This window comes from Panthera uncia (assembly GCF_023721935.1).
Source record: "Panthera uncia isolate 11264 chromosome C1 unlocalized genomic scaffold, Puncia_PCG_1.0 HiC_scaffold_4, whole genome shotgun sequence".
NCBI classification, from domain to species: Eukaryota; Metazoa; Chordata; class Mammalia; order Carnivora; family Felidae; genus Panthera; species Panthera uncia.
In genome coordinates, this window is record NW_026057585.1 from 102411857 (window position 1) to 102430587 (window position 18731).

The window sequence follows — 18731 nt, forward strand, 5'->3', positions numbered from 1 at the left end:
AAAGGCAGACACTGGCTTTAATGCACAGTCCCTGAGCTGCCAAAAGCCAGGACGCCGGAGAGGGGAGAGGGCAGCGCCTTTGGGACGTCACCGTGAGGCCAGGGCTGCAGAGAAGCGGGACTGAAAGGGCTGAACCCCGGGAGGTACGGCCGTCCGAGGGCCAGCTGCGCTCCACCGGCGCCGGGGAGAGGCTCGAGGCTGGGGGCGCCAGGGTCCCTGCGGGCAGCTTAAGGGCAGAACCACGCAGGGCCTCGCCGGCCCACCTCCGAGATCCGGGGCTTCGCCAGCCCCCAGGCCGGGAGCACCCTAGCGCTGCCGGGCATTCACACGCCAGGGCAGGAGCCCACCTCCGGGGCGAGGATGAAAGAGACCGCCCCCTTGTGAACAACCACTTCCCGCCATCCCCCCAGACACGTGGCCGGGCGCCCGGGGGGGGGGGGGGTGCCCCTCATAAACATGGCCGCCGCCCCCGCTTAAATGGGGCCGCCACGAGGGTGCCCCTCACAAATATGGCCTCCGCCCCGCCCATTACGCCCAGCGCCGACTTTGTTGGGTCACATGCCGGAGGATGCCGGGCTGTGATTGGCCAAACTTCTGGTGCCGTCAGACGCCGGGCGCGGGCCGAGGGCCGCCGGGTCGCTGCTCCTCTGAGAAGCGTTAGGCCGGGACGCGGGGGTTCGGGCAGTCCTGGGGGCGGCAGCGCGCCGCTCACACTCATGAGGAGCCGGAAGGTGAGGCGCCGAGGCCGGGCGGGAGCCGTGCCGATGAGGCTGGGGCTCCCGCCACCCATTGTCTGGGGAGTTGAGGAGGCCGCGGTGTGCCCTGGGCCGGGGGCTGCCTCTGCTCGGGACCCCCTGCCCTCGCCCTCGGGTCTGAGGTCTGAGACCATGTCCGGGAGGGTTTCCAGATCACGACCCTGGGTGGGGGCGGGTTTGGGGGTCACGCTTTTGGGTAGTGGGGGCGGGGGCTCCCACATTACAGCCCTGCGGCGGGGGGAGTCCTGGGTCACGCTTCTAGGTAGGGGCTCCCACATTACGGCCCCGTAGGCGGGCGCAGGTCCTGGGGCATGCTACTGGGTAGGGGGACTCCCAGATTACGGCCCTGAGTGGGGGGGCAGGTCCTGGGTCAGCCTTCTGGGTAGCAGGCTGCCAGATTACGGCCGTGGGGGGGGGGGGGGGGGGGGGGGGGGTCGGGTCCTGGGTCAAGGTTCTGGGTAGGGGGCTCCCAGATTACTGCCCGAGTTGGAGAGAGGAGTACTGGGTCGCTCTTCAGGGTAGGGGGCTGCCAGACCACATCCCAGGAAAGGGGGCCTCCCTGTCCAGAACTGGTCTGGACCCCTGAGTACTGCTGCCGCCACCCAAGCCCTCTGTTCTTCAGCATGTGAGCTCAGCCTGGCCCCAGTCACCTCAGGTGCAGAGTGGGGTGGGAGGAGGCCACTGCAGAGGGGGAGAGGACTGACCCGGCACTGGTTCCTGGCACTCCGTACCTGGCGACGGACCGGGACACAGAGCACCCGGTGCCCAAGGAGCGGGCCCTTTTCCGGGCGGGGGGTGTGGGGGGGCTGTCTTACCAGTCTGGCCTCTCTTTTGATGGAATCGTTTGGCCCACATTTAAAGTTACTGGTCTGGTTGGATGCACGCATGCCATTTTAGTTTTGTTTCCTTTATGCACGTCTGTTATCGTTGTTCCTTGTGTAGATGGATGAAAATGAATGTTTTCTGGTGGGCATTTGTGTTTTCTTTCTAGCAGTTGCTCTAGGTTTCACCGTATGCATTGTAACTTAGTGGAATCGGCTTTGTGGTGTGTAAATGGGGTGACTGATCGGTCAGGGGCCCCCACATGTGGGGCGGCAGTGGCGTGGAAGCCAGTGGCCCGGGGCGTGAAAATTCACCTGAGGCCGAACCCAGGAGCTGGAAGGGGAACCCAGGAGCTGGAAGGGCGCAGTGCGGGAGGGGCTGCTGGGAGGCAGTGGGCGGGGCTGCGGGAAAGCGGGAAGATGCGGAGGTGTGGCCACCAATGGGATTCTCCCTTTTCGGGACCTGTGCCGGTTGTAAGTAGCCCATTGGCCAGTTGGGGCCTATGGATATTTCCGGGGGCGGAGTCGCCTCGTGGGTCTGTTTTCAGACAGGTGGGCGCTGGCGCCCTTTCTGCACCGGGTTGCTCCAGATTTGTCGTGAGACATAAAAATGTACCTTTATTCCCTTCACCCACTTTCTTGGTATGTCGGGATACCTGTTATATCTATTAGTGTTAGAAACCCAACGACCTGTTCTGATCGTTTCTCCGTGTGTGGTCCTCTCGTTGCCCCAACAGTCCTGCCCCCACCCCCGTCCTTTGTGCTGTAACTGGCAAATAAGTCACATTCCTTTTTTTTTTTTAATGTTTTTATTTCTTTTTGAGACAGAGAAAGACAGAGCGTGAGCGGGGGAGGGGCAGAGAGAGAGGGAGACACAGAATCGGAAACAGGCTCCGGGCTCCGAGCTGTCAGCACAGAGCCCGACGCGGGGCTGGAACTCAGGAGTGTGAGATCATGACCTGTGCTGAAGTCGGACGCTTAACCGACTGAGCCACCCAGGCGCCCCAAAGCACATTCCTGTCTACGTTGTATAACGTTATTTCTACAACCGCTTATAAATCACCAAGAAAGGAGGCACCTGTGCATGTACGCTGTCGGTAAGCATCGACAAAAAGGGCGCCCTCTTTCTGTGAACTTGAATTCCCGTCCGGGGCCACTTGCTGTCAGCCTGCAGAGCTCCCCCCAGTACCTCTGGCAAGAAACACGGGCAACATTCTCTCCGCTTATCCGGAAGTGTCTCTTTTGCTTTGATAGCTTTGCTAGATACAGGGTTCTTGGTTGGCGCATTTCTTCTCGAAGAACTTTGACTATGTTTGACTATATCCATTGCCCCTGCTCAGTTAGCGGTGTGCTTGTTTATCGGGCTCCCCTGGTGTTTCCTCTGCCACTTTCAAGAGTTCTCTGGTCTTAGGCTTTCAGCATTTAAGTGGCACCGTCTGTTTACACAGCTCTTTCCATTTCTCTTATTGGGAGTTTAGTTCCTGGACATTTCCTGTGTGTGAAGGTGGTTGGTTTTTTTTTTGTTTTTGTTTTTTTTCAATAACTGGGAAGTTTCAACCATTATTTCTCTGTGTATCTTTTCTCTCCTTCCCTCCCCTTCCTGGCACTCCCATTACACATATGTTGGTGCCCTTGATTGAATCCCATGTTTCTTGAAGACTCTTCATTTTTCTTCATTCTTTTTCCTCTCTCGTTTGACTTGCATGACCTTGGGTTTGCTTATTATTTCTTCTGCCAGTTCCCTCCAGTGAAGTGTTTATTTCAGTTCTTGTACTTTTTTACTACAGAATTTCCTTTTGGTTCCTTTTCATAATTTCTTTTTATCGTCATCATTCTGTATTGGATGCAACATTGTCAAATTTTTTATTCCTTAACTGTGGTTCCTTTTAGCCTTTGGACATGTTCATCATGGCCACTTTGAAGGCTTTTTCTGACAAACTCCACCCCAGGCACCATCACAGGTTCTTGGAACGTTGCCAGCTCTTGTTCCGCTGTAGACATCTGCCTTCCTCTCGCACGCGCCATCATTTCTTGTTGAACCTGGACATAGTAGATAGTGCAGCAGTTCTGGGTACCTGTCTCCCACCCCCACAGACTATTGTTTATAGGCTTTTTATTTGGTGACTGGGTAGATTTCTTCTATGGGAGTCTTTTCCCCTCTCACCTGGGCAGCTGGGACGTGCCCCTGCCTGCCGGGCAGCCCGCATTCTCCCTGGGGTGGCTCTCATCCTCTCCTGCCCTGACCACACCTAGCTGTTAAGCTCCCAGTAAATGCCTGTTGATTGCTCAATTGTTTTCAGCAATAGCCTGGGGCATAAATTGCTCTGCCGATAATCCAGTCTAGCTGTGGCTTCTTTGAAGGCCTAGTTTCTGGGGTCAGTGTTGGATGTTTGTGCTGACCCCAGGAGGGCTCTTCCAGCTGCATTATTCCCTGGTTGTCACCTGCAGACTATCTGACCTAAAGTTTATCTTGATGTCTCTCTCTAACTGCCTTTCTCCACAACCTCTAGTGTTCTGGAGAGCCCCTTTACGCAAGAACTTTATCCACACTCCTTGCAAAAGAAGTCAATTCTGTAGGGAAGAGATTAAGAATTCTGATTAGGAACTCTGTTTTAAGTCTGTCCCTCCCCAGGCAAAATGTCTGCGTCAGTGCCTTCACTGATGTGACACCTCTGCCCCTGAGCTCTTGGAGGAAGGCTTGCCTCTCCTGGCCTGGACCCACCTCCTCCCAGCAGGGGCAAGGGTGGTGGGACCCGCCTCGCACCTGGGAGCCCAGCGTCCTGGTGGCAGCGGTCTGGTGGCAGTCTGGAGTCCATACACCACTGAATTTTGTGGATGGTCTTGAATAACATTCTTTTACCCTTTGCATGCCATAGGACCATTTCCAGAATTCTTAAATGGTTTTCATACTTCTTGCCAGTTCTGTGGGGGTCAGCGGGGTTCCTTGTGCTGACCCGTTGGAAGTCAGTCTTGTCCTGCCCTTTTGGGAAACCACATTGTTGCCTGTGACATCCCAGTTTTTAACCACTCGCTTGGAAGGCAGAAGACCGACGACGGGAGGCCAAGCAGCTGTCCAAGGCAGAAGAAACTGCCGGATCCCGCGTGGGAGCTGGCGCCTGGGGGGTGGCTCCACCCGCGACGAACCCGAAGCCAGCGCGATGCCACGCCTGATGTGACGGCAGCTCCTGAGCGTCGGCCTATACCCGCCAAGAGAGCCTCTGCAGGGGGCCCGGAAGTGAAGGTTAAGGAGCCCGCCTGGGGAGCCTGGAGCCCCCACCTCAGAGGTGAAGCTGGAAGGCATCGGGAAGCACGCGGCTGCGCAGAAGGGCCTGAGCGCTTCGGCGGCACGGAGCCAGGACTGCTGCTCCCCGGTTCCGTCCTGGGGAGCGGGCGGCTCCCGGAGCTCATGTCGGGGAGAGCCGTGCGTGATGAAGCAGGGTGAGGAGGACTTTGAGGCCACGCATCCCTGTGTAACCTCACACAGGCCCCTCATCGGAGCCGCCATCCTCTCAAAGAGGAGGCTGTTCAGGCCCCAAGCACAGCACGTGCTAGCTACATCAGCACTCGGTGATAGCGGCAGCCATCCTCAAGGCCAGTGGTGTCTCTCAGCCAGCACCGAGCACAGTCACAAGGGGGAGTGGCGGGAGCAGGACTCATAGGGGAAGAGAGGACAGTTGGTGGCCTGGGACTAAGGCGGCCGTTCCCTCCTGGGAGGTAGGAGGACTTCAGGGCGGGGCAGGGAGGAGGGGCGTGCTGGAACCGCTGCAGACTCCCCCACAAGTGGCTGTGAGCCCAGACCCTGCTGCACCCACCCGGCAGGCCCTTCACCTGGCCTGGAGCGCCGTGTCCCCGCTGTGCGCACAGGCCACGGCCTTGGCCTTTCCTTCCATCCTGAATGCCGTATGGGACAACCCAGTATCTCACGGCCTGGGTGAGCCGCCACCTCCAGGGGCCTCTGGAGACCTCCAGGGCTGCAGATGGGGATGGGTGGGACGCCATGGCAGATTTCTAAACTCGCGGTCTCCTTTTTGATTGGTTTCCTCTTCATTCCCCCGGGCCCTCGGCCCCCAGCCCCTGCCCTTCCACCTGCGTGCCGGCCCACCCTTGCTCACCACGTGCACTTGGTATCCATTCCAGAACAGAATAAGGAATTAGTGGAAAAATGGGTGAGGGATGCCTGCGTGGCTCAGTCGGTTAAGCGAACAACTCTTGATTTCAGCTCAGGTCACGACCTCACGGTTTGTGAGTTCAGGCCCCACATCGGGTTCTGTGCTGATGGCTCAGAGTCTGCTTGGGATTTCCTGTCTTCCCTCTGCCTCTCCTCCGTGCGTGCGCACCGCTCTCAAAAATAAATATTTATTTAAAAAGAGAAAAAGCGTGGAATTCAGATAAATCTGTAGTTTAGTGAACAGGGGTGAGCCAATGCTAACTTTTCCATTTTGCCAGACGTACCGTGGGTTATAAGTTTTACTTTTTCATTAATTCTTTTCTTGCATTAGAAGACTCTTGCATTCTGAGTAAACTGGCGGCAGACCGTGTTAAGATTAGTCCAAAGTCAACTGCTTTAAACCAGTAGAACTGGGACGGTTTCCACCTGTAATTTGAGGGAGGGAGCGATGGGGGTGGGGATGCCTTTTTGTTTTTTCATATTACCTTTTATCAGGAACTCAGATACCATGTAAAAGTTCAAGAACCTTCTCAGAAGGCTGCTTCTAAACATTTGCAGCTAGCTTAGTATCTGTTAACCTACAAATGGAGGTATAAGGTGACGGGGACAGACTGTCCCCAAGCTTCTGAGGCCGTTGGAAAGAGTAGGTCTGCATCTTCAATCCAAGACAGTTTAGTTTGAATTTGCACAAGGCCACAGGGGACTTTCCAGAAAGGTGAAGAGGGGGGTGGGAAGGACTCAACAGGGTTTTCTTCGGTTAGGAAGTCGCTGTGTCCGGGCTCGCGTCTCACAAGAGCGTTTTCTGACGCCTTGGGTCCTGGTCTAGCTCACAGGTGAAGTGCGGTCTTCGGTGCGCCTGAGAGCCCGCCGTCGCTCAGCCAGGTTGGCCTCTGCTCGGGAAGCCAGCATCGCCACGTCTGCCAGGACGGTATGTCAGGTGAGTCTCGGGAACACAGAGCTGCCGGGTCTCGACCGGTGTGGCCATTTGTATGCGAAATGTTCGCCCTGAGATGGGTCGTGTTAGAACAGTGTCGTGGTGCTTCGGTCCCAGAGGAGAGAACCGTGTAGCTGCTTTCAGAGGAAGGTGCGCTCTCCAGCCCAGGGCCGTGCTTTTGGAGCGTTCGCCCGTCCACGGGCAGGGGTGTCTCAGACTCCGACTCACCGTGCACCGTTGCTGGTCATTCCTTGCCGCCTTTTGCGTGGTGTCGGCTGCCATGGCGCCACGCTTCTTTAGCCCTGACCGCTTCGGGAGAGAGGTTTGCCTCTGCCTGTGCCGAGCGATCCTAGCCCACGAAGTTGCTGTACGCTCGACCTGCCTCGGGCCGCGCTCCGGGGTCTGGTTGGGACTTGGGTTTTACACCAACAACTAGCGTAGAGTTTCAGTGGCCTACGCGGCTTTAAAGACTGCGGTCCATTTAGTAAATCCTGGCTGTGCACCTGCTTGGGGTCACAGAACGGCTTCCGTCCGAGCAGAGATGTGTGCGACCCGGAGTCCCGCGCTGTAACTACGATACGGTGGTTTGTGCTTCCGAAGGTGCCTCAGGAAGTAGAAGGCCCCGGTGGGTGTGTGTCTAGATTCTTCCCCAACCGCCAGTTTACATCGTGTCCCTCCGAGGGAGACAGTGACGTGACCCCATCGTGCAAGTTGTGGCAACGACGTCTCTTGCTTAAGGTGTGAGGAGGGCTCGCCCCCGGGACGGAGGCCTTCTGACTCGCCGTCCGCCTCACAATCCTACACGTGTCCGGTTCTCTCACACACTTTTCTCTCCGCAGACTTCCTCATCACACAAAGCCGCCGACAGGCGAACTTCCAAGAAGTTCAAGTATGACAAAGGTCATCTTGTGAAATCAGAATTACAGAAACGAGTCCCCAAGAGCGATAGTGCTGCTCTGCCCAAGATACCACCCGAGCGCCCCTGTGACAGTGACCCTCTGGGGTTTGCCGAAGACCCCACGGCGCCTCCAGGAAGGGGAGCTGGTGCCCCGACAGAGCCGGCGGCCACGGGCGGCCCCCTCGGGCATGGCACCGCCGTGGGCGACACTCGCCCCGCAGAGACTGAAGACGGCCCGTCCCCGCCGGCACACGGGCCCCTCACGGGAGAGGACCCCCACGGCAGCCGCACCGCACGGGGCGGGGCGGCACTGCAGACGGATGACAGCGTCTTTCTGGACGAGGACAGCAACCAGCCGATGCCGGTGGGCCGGTTCTTCGGGAACGTGGAGCTCATGCAGGTAAGACTGGCGCCTCCGTGGCTGCCCCCGTGCGGGGCGCTTGCTTGGCCGGCTCTGCACTCCCTGCACGTGGCACTGCCTCGGGGACAGGCTCCGGTCCCCACGAGCAGACAGACAGTCACTAAGTGGGCGCGCCCCTTCCCCATCCTCAGCGGGAGATGGTTGCCAGGGCACAGCTGCTTCTGGGAGGCCTCCTTCCCGCTCGGCCCTCGGGTGGGGGCGGGGGGCCTGGCAGGTGACTCTGGGCCTCCCCGCTCGCTCGCGGGTGGGAAGCGACTGCCCACACTTGCGGGGCGTCCTCTTCCGTTTAACCCTTGCGTCCCCCACGTCGGCCAGGGGGGGACGAGCCCTCGCCCAAGAGCCGACAGGTGCGGTGGGCCGGCGGTGGCTGAGGGAGTGTTTCCTTCCCCCAAGGACCTTCCCCCGGCGTCGTCGTCTTGTCCTTCAATGAGCAGACGAGAATTCAGGAAGATGCATTTCAGAGCCAAAGACGACGAAGATGATGATGATGGTGCAGAAGCGTAGAGAACAAAACACGAATTTGACAGTCAGTGGTAGTCTGACGGTCGAGCAAGTTCTGGGATTCACACGACCTTATCTCCCGAGAAAACGCGTCCTTCACCACATGTTGAAGCTGACCCACGAACGCCCTAGTGCAGAACGCCAGATACCTGCAGCATGGACACGTGTGACCCAGAACGTTCTCCGAGATCGTGCGGTTTCTGATATCCGTGTAGGCGGACGAGGGCTTGAGTCCCCTGAGGGGGCCGGGAGATCTTTCTAAAGAAAACTGCTCACTTAAGCTCTTTAGTTTTGATAACGCATGCGTTTATTTTCCATCATCAAAATTTGATCATTCTCATGATTGAGTCAGTGCCAGTTCTTAAAGAACTCTCCTTCTATTTCTGTACATGAAGCTAATGTTTACCTTGGGAATTTTGCAAAACACATACGACTAAGAAATAAAATATATCTTGGAAGTATTTTTAAAGAGTCTCGTGTTCCTAAAACTCCATGCTTGTCTACGATACCCGAGAGTCGAGTGGGGAAAACGAATCCTTTCCCGCCTGTATTTGTTAAGGCTGGGTCAGCCTTCGTACCTGCTCCCTGGGTTGTGGGCAGAAGTGAGGCCCGAGAGTCGAGAGCTGAGGCTGTGCCCTTGAAGGGAGAGGGCCCCTCCGTGTAGACTGAGGGGTTCCTGAGACAGCGGCGCTCAGCACAGTCCTCGCCCCGTGTGCTGCAGTTACAGAGCGGGTGGGCAGGTGAGGAACACCCACGAGGGATCCCCACGACTGATCGAGGGAGGCTGCCTGCGATTCAGGAAGACTGGGATTTTCTTGAGGAGCATCACAGGCTGTTCTTCAGCTGCGGTCGTCCCCCTCGTCCACGGGGTCGGAAGCAAATGTCCCCCCTGTGACGCAAGGTCAGAAGGTTGGAAGTAGCCCAACTCCGTGTCACCTGCCCGCATCATCGACCTCCTTCATCCCAGCACACAGGCATTTGTCATGAGTGCGGGACGGCACATTGTCGTGACCGCTCTGCTTTACTGTTGGTTCCTTCCTGTGCCCGATGCGAGGTTCAACTTTATCACAGGTGCGCGTACAGGAGAGAACTTGGCACGTAGCCGGTTCGGGACCACCTCTGCTTCAGGCATCCACTGGGGGTCTTGGAAGGAACCCCCTGCCGAAAAGCGGGGGCGGGGCACCCCAGTAACAGGAGCTCAGTCCTGACAGCAGCTACATTTAACCGTATTACAATGTCCTGTGAGGCACGGAAGGATCTCACGTGAAAGATCATTCGGGGCAGGTAGGTCGCTGAGTTGCCCTATAAGCTTTTCGAGCCCCTCCAACACCCACCCGAGACACTGCCCAATGTGACCATTAGCAGCTGTGACCACCGACTCTGGATAATTTTGTGGTTTATTGATCGACAAACTACTTAATAACTTGAAATTGTTGCTTATAAAGGCATTTTGACGGCAGCCAGGGAAAACAACTAACTAGTTGGGGTTACTGCAGAATTAACTAGTGATCACAGCACCTGAGTTAGTGGTGAACGACTGCGTCAGATGCCAGGAGTCTCTGTCCTACGTACCGGCCTCTGGGAGAAGCATCGGCCTGACCTGCAGAAGAGCCTTGCTATCACGTTCCCACCAAAATGCAGAACGAAACCGAGCGTGCGCCTGGGGGCCCCACCCCTGCTACCACCGCGTGGCCTACTGGGGTGGCGAGCGGGCCAGAGACGGTTACTCCCAGGTGAGGGGTACTGCAAGAAGCAAGCAGGTGTCCCCTGCAGGGACGGCACAGACAGCATGGAGCTGGGGGAAACCGTGCTGTGCTCACGTGCTGCGGGACCAAGCATTGGGCTGAGGCCCGTTGGGGATGACCTTAGCAGTACAAAAGGAATGCAGACTAAGCCCTGGGGACAAAATAAAGTTTCAGAAGGCATAGCGAAATACACGTTAGAATTACTTGTGACCTAGCAGGCCCTGTGACTGTGAATTTTTAGGAACGATCTCTACTTACTGGTCTTCACAAAGTGCTGCCCAAGTGGTTGGCTGAGCAGCAGAGGCGTTCCACGCTGTCTTAAACGCTCGCTGCACAGGGACCTCCCACGGGCCTCAGGCTGGACGATCCCCACAACTGCTAGGACTCAGGAAAGGATATACTCCCAGTCCCCGTTTATCGCGGGAAGGACGCTTGGGGCAAAGTGCAGAGGCCTCGAGCTGGTGGCGGAGACCTGGCTTCCCTCTCCAGCCAGATGTCGGGCAGTGCATGAGGGCTGCCGACCCGGGAAGCTCACCCAGACCTTGGGGCCGCCCAGGGTCTTGTTGGGGTCACACGAGCTTGGAATGCCCACCCGAGGACCTTGGACTTGGGACCCCAGCCCGGCCCAGGTCACTGGCTGGTGACAGACACCCCCAGGGCAGGGTGTTCCTGGAGCCTCAGGCAGGCTGGAGACCGGCCTGTCCTGGCAATGGGCATTCGGGGCCCCTTCCTAAATTGCTTCAAGGGCTTCCTAGAGTGTTTGGGGTTGAAATGCCCCCTTTCCAGGCCTCGCCTCACCAGAGCCCTTGTGCCTTGCTCACACTGGTCCAAGGGCCTCCACTGCGGACCCTTCACCTCGTCCCTCCCCCCCGGCTCTGCACGCCGACTCCCTCCCTGGGCCTCCCTGCCATCGCTCTCCAGCCAGCTCCCTCTGCCCCTCAGCTGCCATCAGAGGCTGACTGCTGGCCGCCTCCCTCCCTCCTGCAGGCCCTGGGTCTGGAGGTCCTCCCTCTGCAGCCTTGCTGACCAAAGAGCTGGCCCACAGCAAGTAACGGGCCTGCCGGTATGAGGGACCTCCTGCCCGGACCACCCAGCATTCCTGCACCCACAGATCACCAGACTCAACACTCCCAGCCACTACGTTTTAACTCCCTTCTTTTGTTGAAAACGGACAGCCCATGACCCCGTTTTGCAAACAGGTCACACTGCTGCTGGGCTGAAGAAGGAGGGTCCACCGGGACAGCAGGGCACGCTTCCCACGGGCCCCAACTCCCCCACGGTCTGGGCTTCCCAGTCCAGCCAGGTAAACACCACGTGCTGAGGTGGCACTCGTACGGTTCCACACAGGATCGACTCGCTCTGAGATCTCAATTTCCGAAAATGGAATAATGATTTTGGCTCAGGTCACCATCTCACAGCTCGTGAGTGCAGGCCTTCAATCGGGCTCTGTGCTGACAGCACAGAGCCTGCCTGGGATTCTCTGTCTGTCTTTCACTCTCTCTCTGCCTCTCCCCTGCTCACGCTTGCTTGCTCATTCTCTCAGAAATAAATTAAAACCTTTGAAAAAAAAATCACTAACCCCTATTTTTATCCTCATTTTCATCATTCCCAGTGAGTGCAAACTTTTTTGATAAGTCTTTTTCTAAAAAATCTTTATTGCTTTTTATGATTATACAATAAATGTAAAAATTCAAATATTAAAATCTGTGTGACTTTAAAAAATGAATGTTTAAAGGATCATGAAATAAGTGATCATTTCAAAAATTTCAAGTATTATAAAATACATGATTTAGAAAATTGGCTCTTTAAAATCCAGTACCCCCCCCCCACCCACCCTGTCCCCCAGGACTACTGCTGTCCTGACGGTGTGTTTCCTGACCGTCTTGTACAAGCTAACACGTGCATGTGACATACACTCACGGGCTTTTATAAAACCAACAGATTGTCCTCTGCATGGTCAAGCCACTGGATGCTTTGTGCACTCGACAGCTTCCCTTTTCCGTATGAAACACACAGAGCTGCCACGTGGCTGTGCCTTATGTCCACGTGGAAGACGAACCCAGAAATTAATGGCCTCTGACAGCTTCTGAGCTACAAAGCCAACGGTTTCCCGCGGTTCAGCACGATACCACAAGCAGGACTCACCTGTGGACAGGCATTCGGAGGGTTTCCCGCTTTCTGCCATCATAAACCATACAGCAGCGCGTGTCCCTGCGCGTTCTTTACAAACATTTCGCCCTGAATGGGTCGCCACTCTTTGGAGCATCCGGAAAAGTCCAGCAGATACAGCCTCACATCCGCCCGGGAGCAGAGACCCAGCAGAGAGCTGACACAGAATGCCCGTGCCTCGGACCAGCGCGGCCACGTCGGGCCTGACGCTGCGTCTCTGCAGGGGCCGCCCAGCAGGGACGGAAGGGCTACTGAGCCAACCGCGCGCCCCAGGGCACGGCTAGCCTGTCCGCTGGCACTCGGGCCGTCGGAGGTGCGAACACAGATTCGGAAGTGTAGCGAGGTCAGAACTTGTAGGAGGGCTCTGTGAAGTTTTTCCAGGAACCACTGCAGCGGCAAAAGTGTAGTAACAGTGCCCAATGGGAGGACGTGCCCGCCGGGGGAGGAGGCGCCACGCGTGGCCCATCACTGGCACTTGCGGGCCGGCTGCCGTCTCTTCGGCTTCGTCTGGGCTCTGTAGATCCTGCGTGGGTCACAGCTGAGCCCATGGCTGGTTTTCTTATGGCAGGCGATGTGGACCAGCTTCAGGTTGTGTGCAGTGAAAAGCAGGCTGTAGAAGTACTCCCAGGACACCTCCCTGCCGGCCCGCTCCGCAACGGCGGCCTCCAGCGTGGGGATGACAGTGCGCCTCTTTTCTATTCTGCAGGGCAAGGCGAGACAGGGTCACGGGTGCTGCCGGCGTCCCACGGCCCCTACCGAGTAGCCTGCTATGGCAGCACGGGGACACGTTGGAGGGCTTCACCCGGTCATTGTGGCCCAAATGTGAGCTGACGTTTGGGGGCGTACAGGAGGACAAGTGGCCAGAGGTTCAGGTTTCAAAAGGAGCCGCACTTGGAAACACGCCCGAGGAGCAGTGGGGCAGTGACCCCTCCTCTGGCCGCGGCTGTCAGCAGGGGCAGCACTGGGGGGACGGTCCTCACGGCATGCGGCCCCAGGGCCAGCAGCTCGAATGTCTCAGGGAGGAGGGCTGGCGGCGCGTGTTTGTAAGTACTGGGAAGTACACGGGGAAACGGGGTGGAGCCCTATGCCACCCGTCCCCACCGACACCCGTCTCCGTGGTGACACAGGAGCACCTCCCCAACTGAACCGCAGAAGTAAAGCTGAGCCCCTGTCCTCCCTGGGGAGAGTCATAGGGCCTCCTGACGTCTGTCTTCCCGACCGCAACCTTGTGCTTGTGTGTGTGTCCACTGGAGACAATCTCGATACTGCTTTGTGTAAACCTGTTCTGCTTACACACCATTCAAAGCCCGCGTACGGACAGGTAAAGCTTGCGAACTGAGCTTGTAAACACGAGGAATAGAAACAAGGCCGGGAGGGCCACTGCAGCATGCTGGGCCCACCTGTCCCTACAACACGGGAGAAACCGTGAAGAAAAGGGAAAAGAGGTACAAAGCTGAGCAGGTGAGGGCTCCCCACTGCCAGGAACTCAAGTCCACACTTGATCCGCAGGGGCGAGCCACCCTCCTGCAGCCCACTGGGGCTCTGGTCCCGACAGAGGCCCAAGGGGAGGGCCGGGGAGGTGGGACCGAGACCCCAGTCCAGCCATTAAAGTGGAAGGGAAGCGGCAGGGGCGCCCGGGGCTCTGGGAGGGAGGAGAAGCCACCCTACCCTCTACCTACTGCTGCCTGCCCAGCCCCAGAACAGGGGGGCGCCCGCTGACCCCGACCGCTCCTGTGGCTGCGCGACGCTGGAGGGCTGGCTGGGGGCGGCCTTGCTCCCCATGGCGCCTTTCACCCTCAAGGAGGCCAGGCCGGGGCCCTCCCCACTGACGCCAGCGCTCAAAGAGAAGGAGCCCCAGCGCGCAAGCACGTATCAGGCGTCCGCTGGCGTCCCGTGTGCTGGAGCCACATGGCCGAGCCTCAGTCAGCAGCGGGAGGGGTGAGGACGACACACCAGGTAGAGGCCCCAGGAGGCATGATTCGGGCGCACCAACAGCGTGACCATTTCCACAGTCACCAGGAAACCCAGGACCCTCGGCTCACCGTTCACACAGACCCACAGTCCGACTGCACCTGCCACAGGGGACGGGACCCAAGCCAGAAATTAATACTCCGCTGTTTCAGAGCCACGGGAGGCCCTGGCTTTCCGTGAGTGTCCGGCAGAAACAAATGCAAAACCACCCTGTGGGGACACGACAAGCCAGTGCACAGAAAACACAGTCCCCACTGAGGGTGGACTCTGAATCCAGACGCACAGATGCCACAAGGAGCACACCGCAAGGGGCGAGGACCCCCGCGGAGGACCTGGGCTAGAGCACTCTGAAACAGACCGCTGAGAGGCCTCGGAGGGCTCCCCGACACCACCCCCACGGCACAAGGGAGACAGGACGAGAAAGTCCAACGTGCGGCCAGCGGGAGCTCCAGAGAAGCCGAGAAGGGGTAACTAAAAAATACTTAGGTGTTTTCCAAAACGAAAGAGAAACTTGTCTTCGGAACAAAGACAAGCCCCGGTCAGAATTTAAGGATCTAAACCCACACACACGCCATGTTCAAAGAGAAAGGGAAAATCTGAAATGTCTGTAGAAAAGGCAGAGAACAGGCTGTGGGCAGAATTCTCCCGAGCAGACGCCGGGAGAGTGTTGGCACGTCTTCAGAGTTCTGAAGGTGGGACACCCACCGCCCAGAATTCAGTATCGCCAAATGACCACGCAGGAGTAGAGGCCAGAGGGACATTTTCCAAGACCAAAGAACATTTAGTGCCCACAGGACCCTCCTGGGAGAAACGAGCCTGAAATAGCACAGAAAACCGGAAGTCAGACGCGTGCGGAGAAGCAGGCCGATTTGCCGGAACACAGAAGTACTGTATTGAGACAGAGAAAATGCACCTGAAACCAGGGTGTCAGACAACCCTGCTCCGGCCTCTGCTGCTTCGTCTGCACTCTGCTCCAGGCTGGCCTGCTCTGCCCCTTGAGTGCTGGGACCGCCCCCAGATCGATGTCCCCACGCCCCAGCGGGGCACGGAAAGTAGCCGACAGATGACCTGGAGAACCCGGCAATCGTCTCTGGGTGCTCGGTGCACATCGAAGGGGTGAGACCCAGCACCCTGCCGAGAGGGGAGCACAGCTCCTCAGCTCGGGCACCAGGACAGCCTCCTCACCTGAACGTGCACCCCAATCCCCAGCACCCGGGTAACGGTGCGCGGAGCCCGAGAATCTGCATTCCTGACCAGTCCCCACATGCTGAGGACGCTGCCAGTCCACGGGCCACACCCACATGGCCACGCAGGTCGGTCCCGCGTGCACGCTCAGCCCAGGGGGCTCTGTCATAGCGGAAGGTGGGCGGCCAGAAGCGCCTACCGGGATGGAAACGGATATTCAAACGATACTCTCTTGAAAGAGCAAGGCACTCTGCACCTGGTGAAACGAGTGCACGAAACCCACAGACGCATCCCCGTGAGCACGACATGGGACGGAAAAGCCCGGTGTAGAGTCACCACGTGCGCCACCACTTACGTCCATTTCAAATCACACCTACAGGGTAAAGGTCTGTGTAAACAGGCATCACAGGGACGCTCGCAAATGGCAGCAGAGCGGTTCCCCGGCAAGGACAGGGGTGCATCCAGGAGGGGTGGAAAGTGAGCCTCAGCTGTCCCTATGATGTCCTACATATGTGCAAAGCCACCTGTCCCCAAAGTGATAGAGCCACTTGAAGGGCACTGGAAGACCTCTGTCTTCACAAAGCAGAGACAAGGACATCATTACGTTCCAGAAAACAGTCCATGAAGATAACACAATTTTACTTGTGCGCCTTTTTTAGAAAGAGCTTGTCCACGTGGAAGAACACTGCTGCCGGCCTCCACGCACCCCGGTGAAAGCAGGAAATGCCCCGCACACAGTAACCACCCAGAGCCCCCGCTCTGAGCACCTCCTGCTTGGTTGGGGCAGGACACCCCCAGAGTGCGATGCGGTGAGAGCCACCCACTGGGCCCCACAGGTGGAGCCGGACGTGACCGAGGGGCCACGTACCAGGTCGCACGCACGTGGACAAGGACCTGGACCAGCTCCTGTCGGAGGCCCCCACCGTGGAGGGCACCTAATCAGGCAGGTTAGGAGTGGGCACCTGCACCCATCCGCACGCACACCCAGGACACCTTTGGGTCCACAACCCACAAGCTCGGCACATGAAACACGAGGCAGCCGGCAGGCAGGCCACGGACACCACGGCAGGGACAGGCCCCCGCAGGTGCCCCGTGGGTCTGTGAGCTCAGTTCTCAACAACAAGCACTCCTGACCTCTGCGGAACCCGTACTCACATGTGGTCCAGGTTCCACGTACTAAAGAGGATCCGGCTCTCCCTGTTACCGTAGGGGTTGATGGAGTGTTTGGATGCACAGCTGTCCACGTCAAAGGGACCCTAGGCAACAGAGAGCAAGCTCGGGTCCTCGAAGGGCCTTACCCCGGGTCTCAGGCAAGCGGGAGGAGCTGACTGACGAGCCCCCGGTAGGGGACTTAGTCCTGGTAAACGGTGTGCTGCTTGGGGCGATCAGGAACCCTGTCTTTGGAACGGTGCCCCCTTTCCCTCGTTACCCCCAGTAAGACACTTGTTAGGAATGCCGGATTCCCAACCGAGCACCTGCTGGGTCCCACACCCGCCTCCAGGGCCTGTTCCGTACCCACAGTGGCACTAGAAAAGCCACCAGTGGGGACAGGGCATTTTACTGGAAATGCATGGGGTCCAGGAGGCCGGGAAGGAAGCGTGGGCAGTGGAACAGCCCCTGCCGTCCTTGCAAAGCTCGCCGGCCCCAAGCCTCCAGACTGTGACCCTGGTCCCCAGAGGTGGTAGCACTTGTTGGGAAGCGGTATCTCTGTCATTTATCTGAGTGTCCGGGAGGAGGCCCAGGACACTGCTCCCAGCTGCTGCCACCACACCCCGCCAGGGAGTGGAGTCAGGCCACACTAACGCCCGAGGGGTCACATCTGGCCACCAGTCCTGAAATCTGAGCCGTCACCTAGATGGCTGCCCGGGGACACACCACGTTTCAGAAGCTCCGAAACCGTCCTCTCCTCTGCCCACCACCCTTCTCCCGAGGGGGCCAAGTGGCGCCCTCCGTCCCCAGTGCCCCGCGTACTCCCTGCCACTGATGTTTCTCGAAGGAGGGCCCCGGCCCGCGGCAGCAGCACCGCCCGGGAAGCGGGCAGAAGACCTGTGAGGAGCAGCTGGGGGCCGGGAGGCGGGGGGGTCTTTCCCGGCACCGTCCGGGGGTTCCAGGGCCACTGAAGCCAGAGAACCACGAGCTGAGCTGATGCCCGGAGGGCCGCCCCGGCCCCGGCCCCCCGCTCACCTGGCAGGAGAACCAGCCTTCGGGTGTGCAGAGCCGGCTGTCCGCCTCGGCTCCTCTGTCGAAGTAGCTGCTGTGGTACTGCTCCGCCCTGAGCTTCCGGCACATGAGGCCAACAATCCGGACGTACTCCTCCTGAGCCTCCGCGCCCACCGTGGAGGCAGAAGCGCTCACCTTGAAGACGCCAAGGGACATCGCTGAAGGCTGGCGCGGTCGGGGGACTCCGAGTCCACTCGGTGCCACGGCCCTCGGGGACCCTGCCGCCTGGGGTCCCAGTGCGCTGAGTTCACACGGTCCCTGGCCGGCCAAGCCCGGCCAGCTTCTCTGGGCCCGTGACGTGCAGCCGGGGTCAGGGTCGGCCACGTAACAGACTCAAGCTCCGGGAGTCCTGGCCCCGTCTCCCTGGCGCTCGCCACTGCCACGTGGGAAGAAACCCGAGAGGAGGCGGGCAGGTGAGGAACGTCACCCGCCCGCCACCCACGCTGCCCACTCAAGCTGGAGGGAGGCTCACAACAATGCAGCCAAACGCTGAGCACCCAGGGGAGGCAGAGAAAGACCCCCCTCCTCCCCACGGGGCTCCTGGTCGAGTGCGAGCAACAGGACAGCAGACACATTAACAGGGCACAGAGGGCCCGGCAGGGTCTGTGTGGTGCCGAGGGGGTCACAGCCTGAGAGACAGGCCGGGGCGGCCAGGGCAGGAAGCACGCTCTCGGCAGCAGCAGGGGGCAGGCAAGGGTGGCCAGGGTGGAGCGGAGGTGGGAGGACAGAAAAGGCGGGGGAGCCGGGCCGGACCACAGGGGCCTCCACACCGCGGTCCTGAGCTTTCCTTCTCAGTGGAGCACGGGCCGTGCATCGTCCTGCACCATAGACCCTGCGATCTACGGTCCAAGAAACGCGGGCAGGCGTGCGGGGGGGGGGGGGGGGGGGGGGGGGGGGCGAAACAAACCCGGCCGACAAGACGGAAAGAGGACGCGAGCCGGGC

The 18731-nt window shown here is 58.7% G+C and overlaps 2 protein-coding genes across 3 annotated transcripts in view; one reads left to right on the forward strand and one right to left on the reverse strand.

Annotated features, from left to right (window-relative positions):
• The first annotated feature begins 611 nt into the window (after positions 1-611).
• On the forward strand, positions 612-8959 carry CC1H1orf174 (chromosome C1 C1orf174 homolog). Of its 2 annotated transcripts, XM_049618209.1 has the most exons (5): positions 612-731; positions 6571-6681; positions 7279-7416; positions 7518-7976; positions 8391-8959. In XM_049618209.1, the coding sequence occupies exons 1-5, from the start codon at positions 717-719 to the stop codon at positions 8499-8501; spliced, it is 834 nt and encodes a 277-aa protein (XP_049474166.1). In that variant the 5' UTR covers positions 612-716; the 3' UTR covers positions 8502-8959. The 2 variants fall into 2 exon arrangements, with proteins under 2 accessions (XP_049474166.1, XP_049474167.1); XM_049618210.1 differs by lacking the exon at positions 7279-7416.
• Positions 8960-11852: 2893 nt separating this feature from the next.
• The window catches only part of DFFB (DNA fragmentation factor subunit beta), a 13125-nt gene continuing 6246 nt past the window's right edge, over positions 11853-18731 (reverse strand). Inside the window, exons 5-7 of the mRNA XM_049618216.1 lie at positions 17753-17923; positions 16724-16824; positions 11853-13112 (exon numbers count right to left, since the gene is read on the reverse strand). Of these exons, the coding sequence (XP_049474173.1) occupies positions 12878-13112; positions 16724-16824; positions 17753-17923 (507 nt within the window). The 3' untranslated portion in view covers positions 11853-12877. The remainder of the gene's footprint in view (positions 13113-16723; positions 16825-17752; positions 17924-18731) is intronic.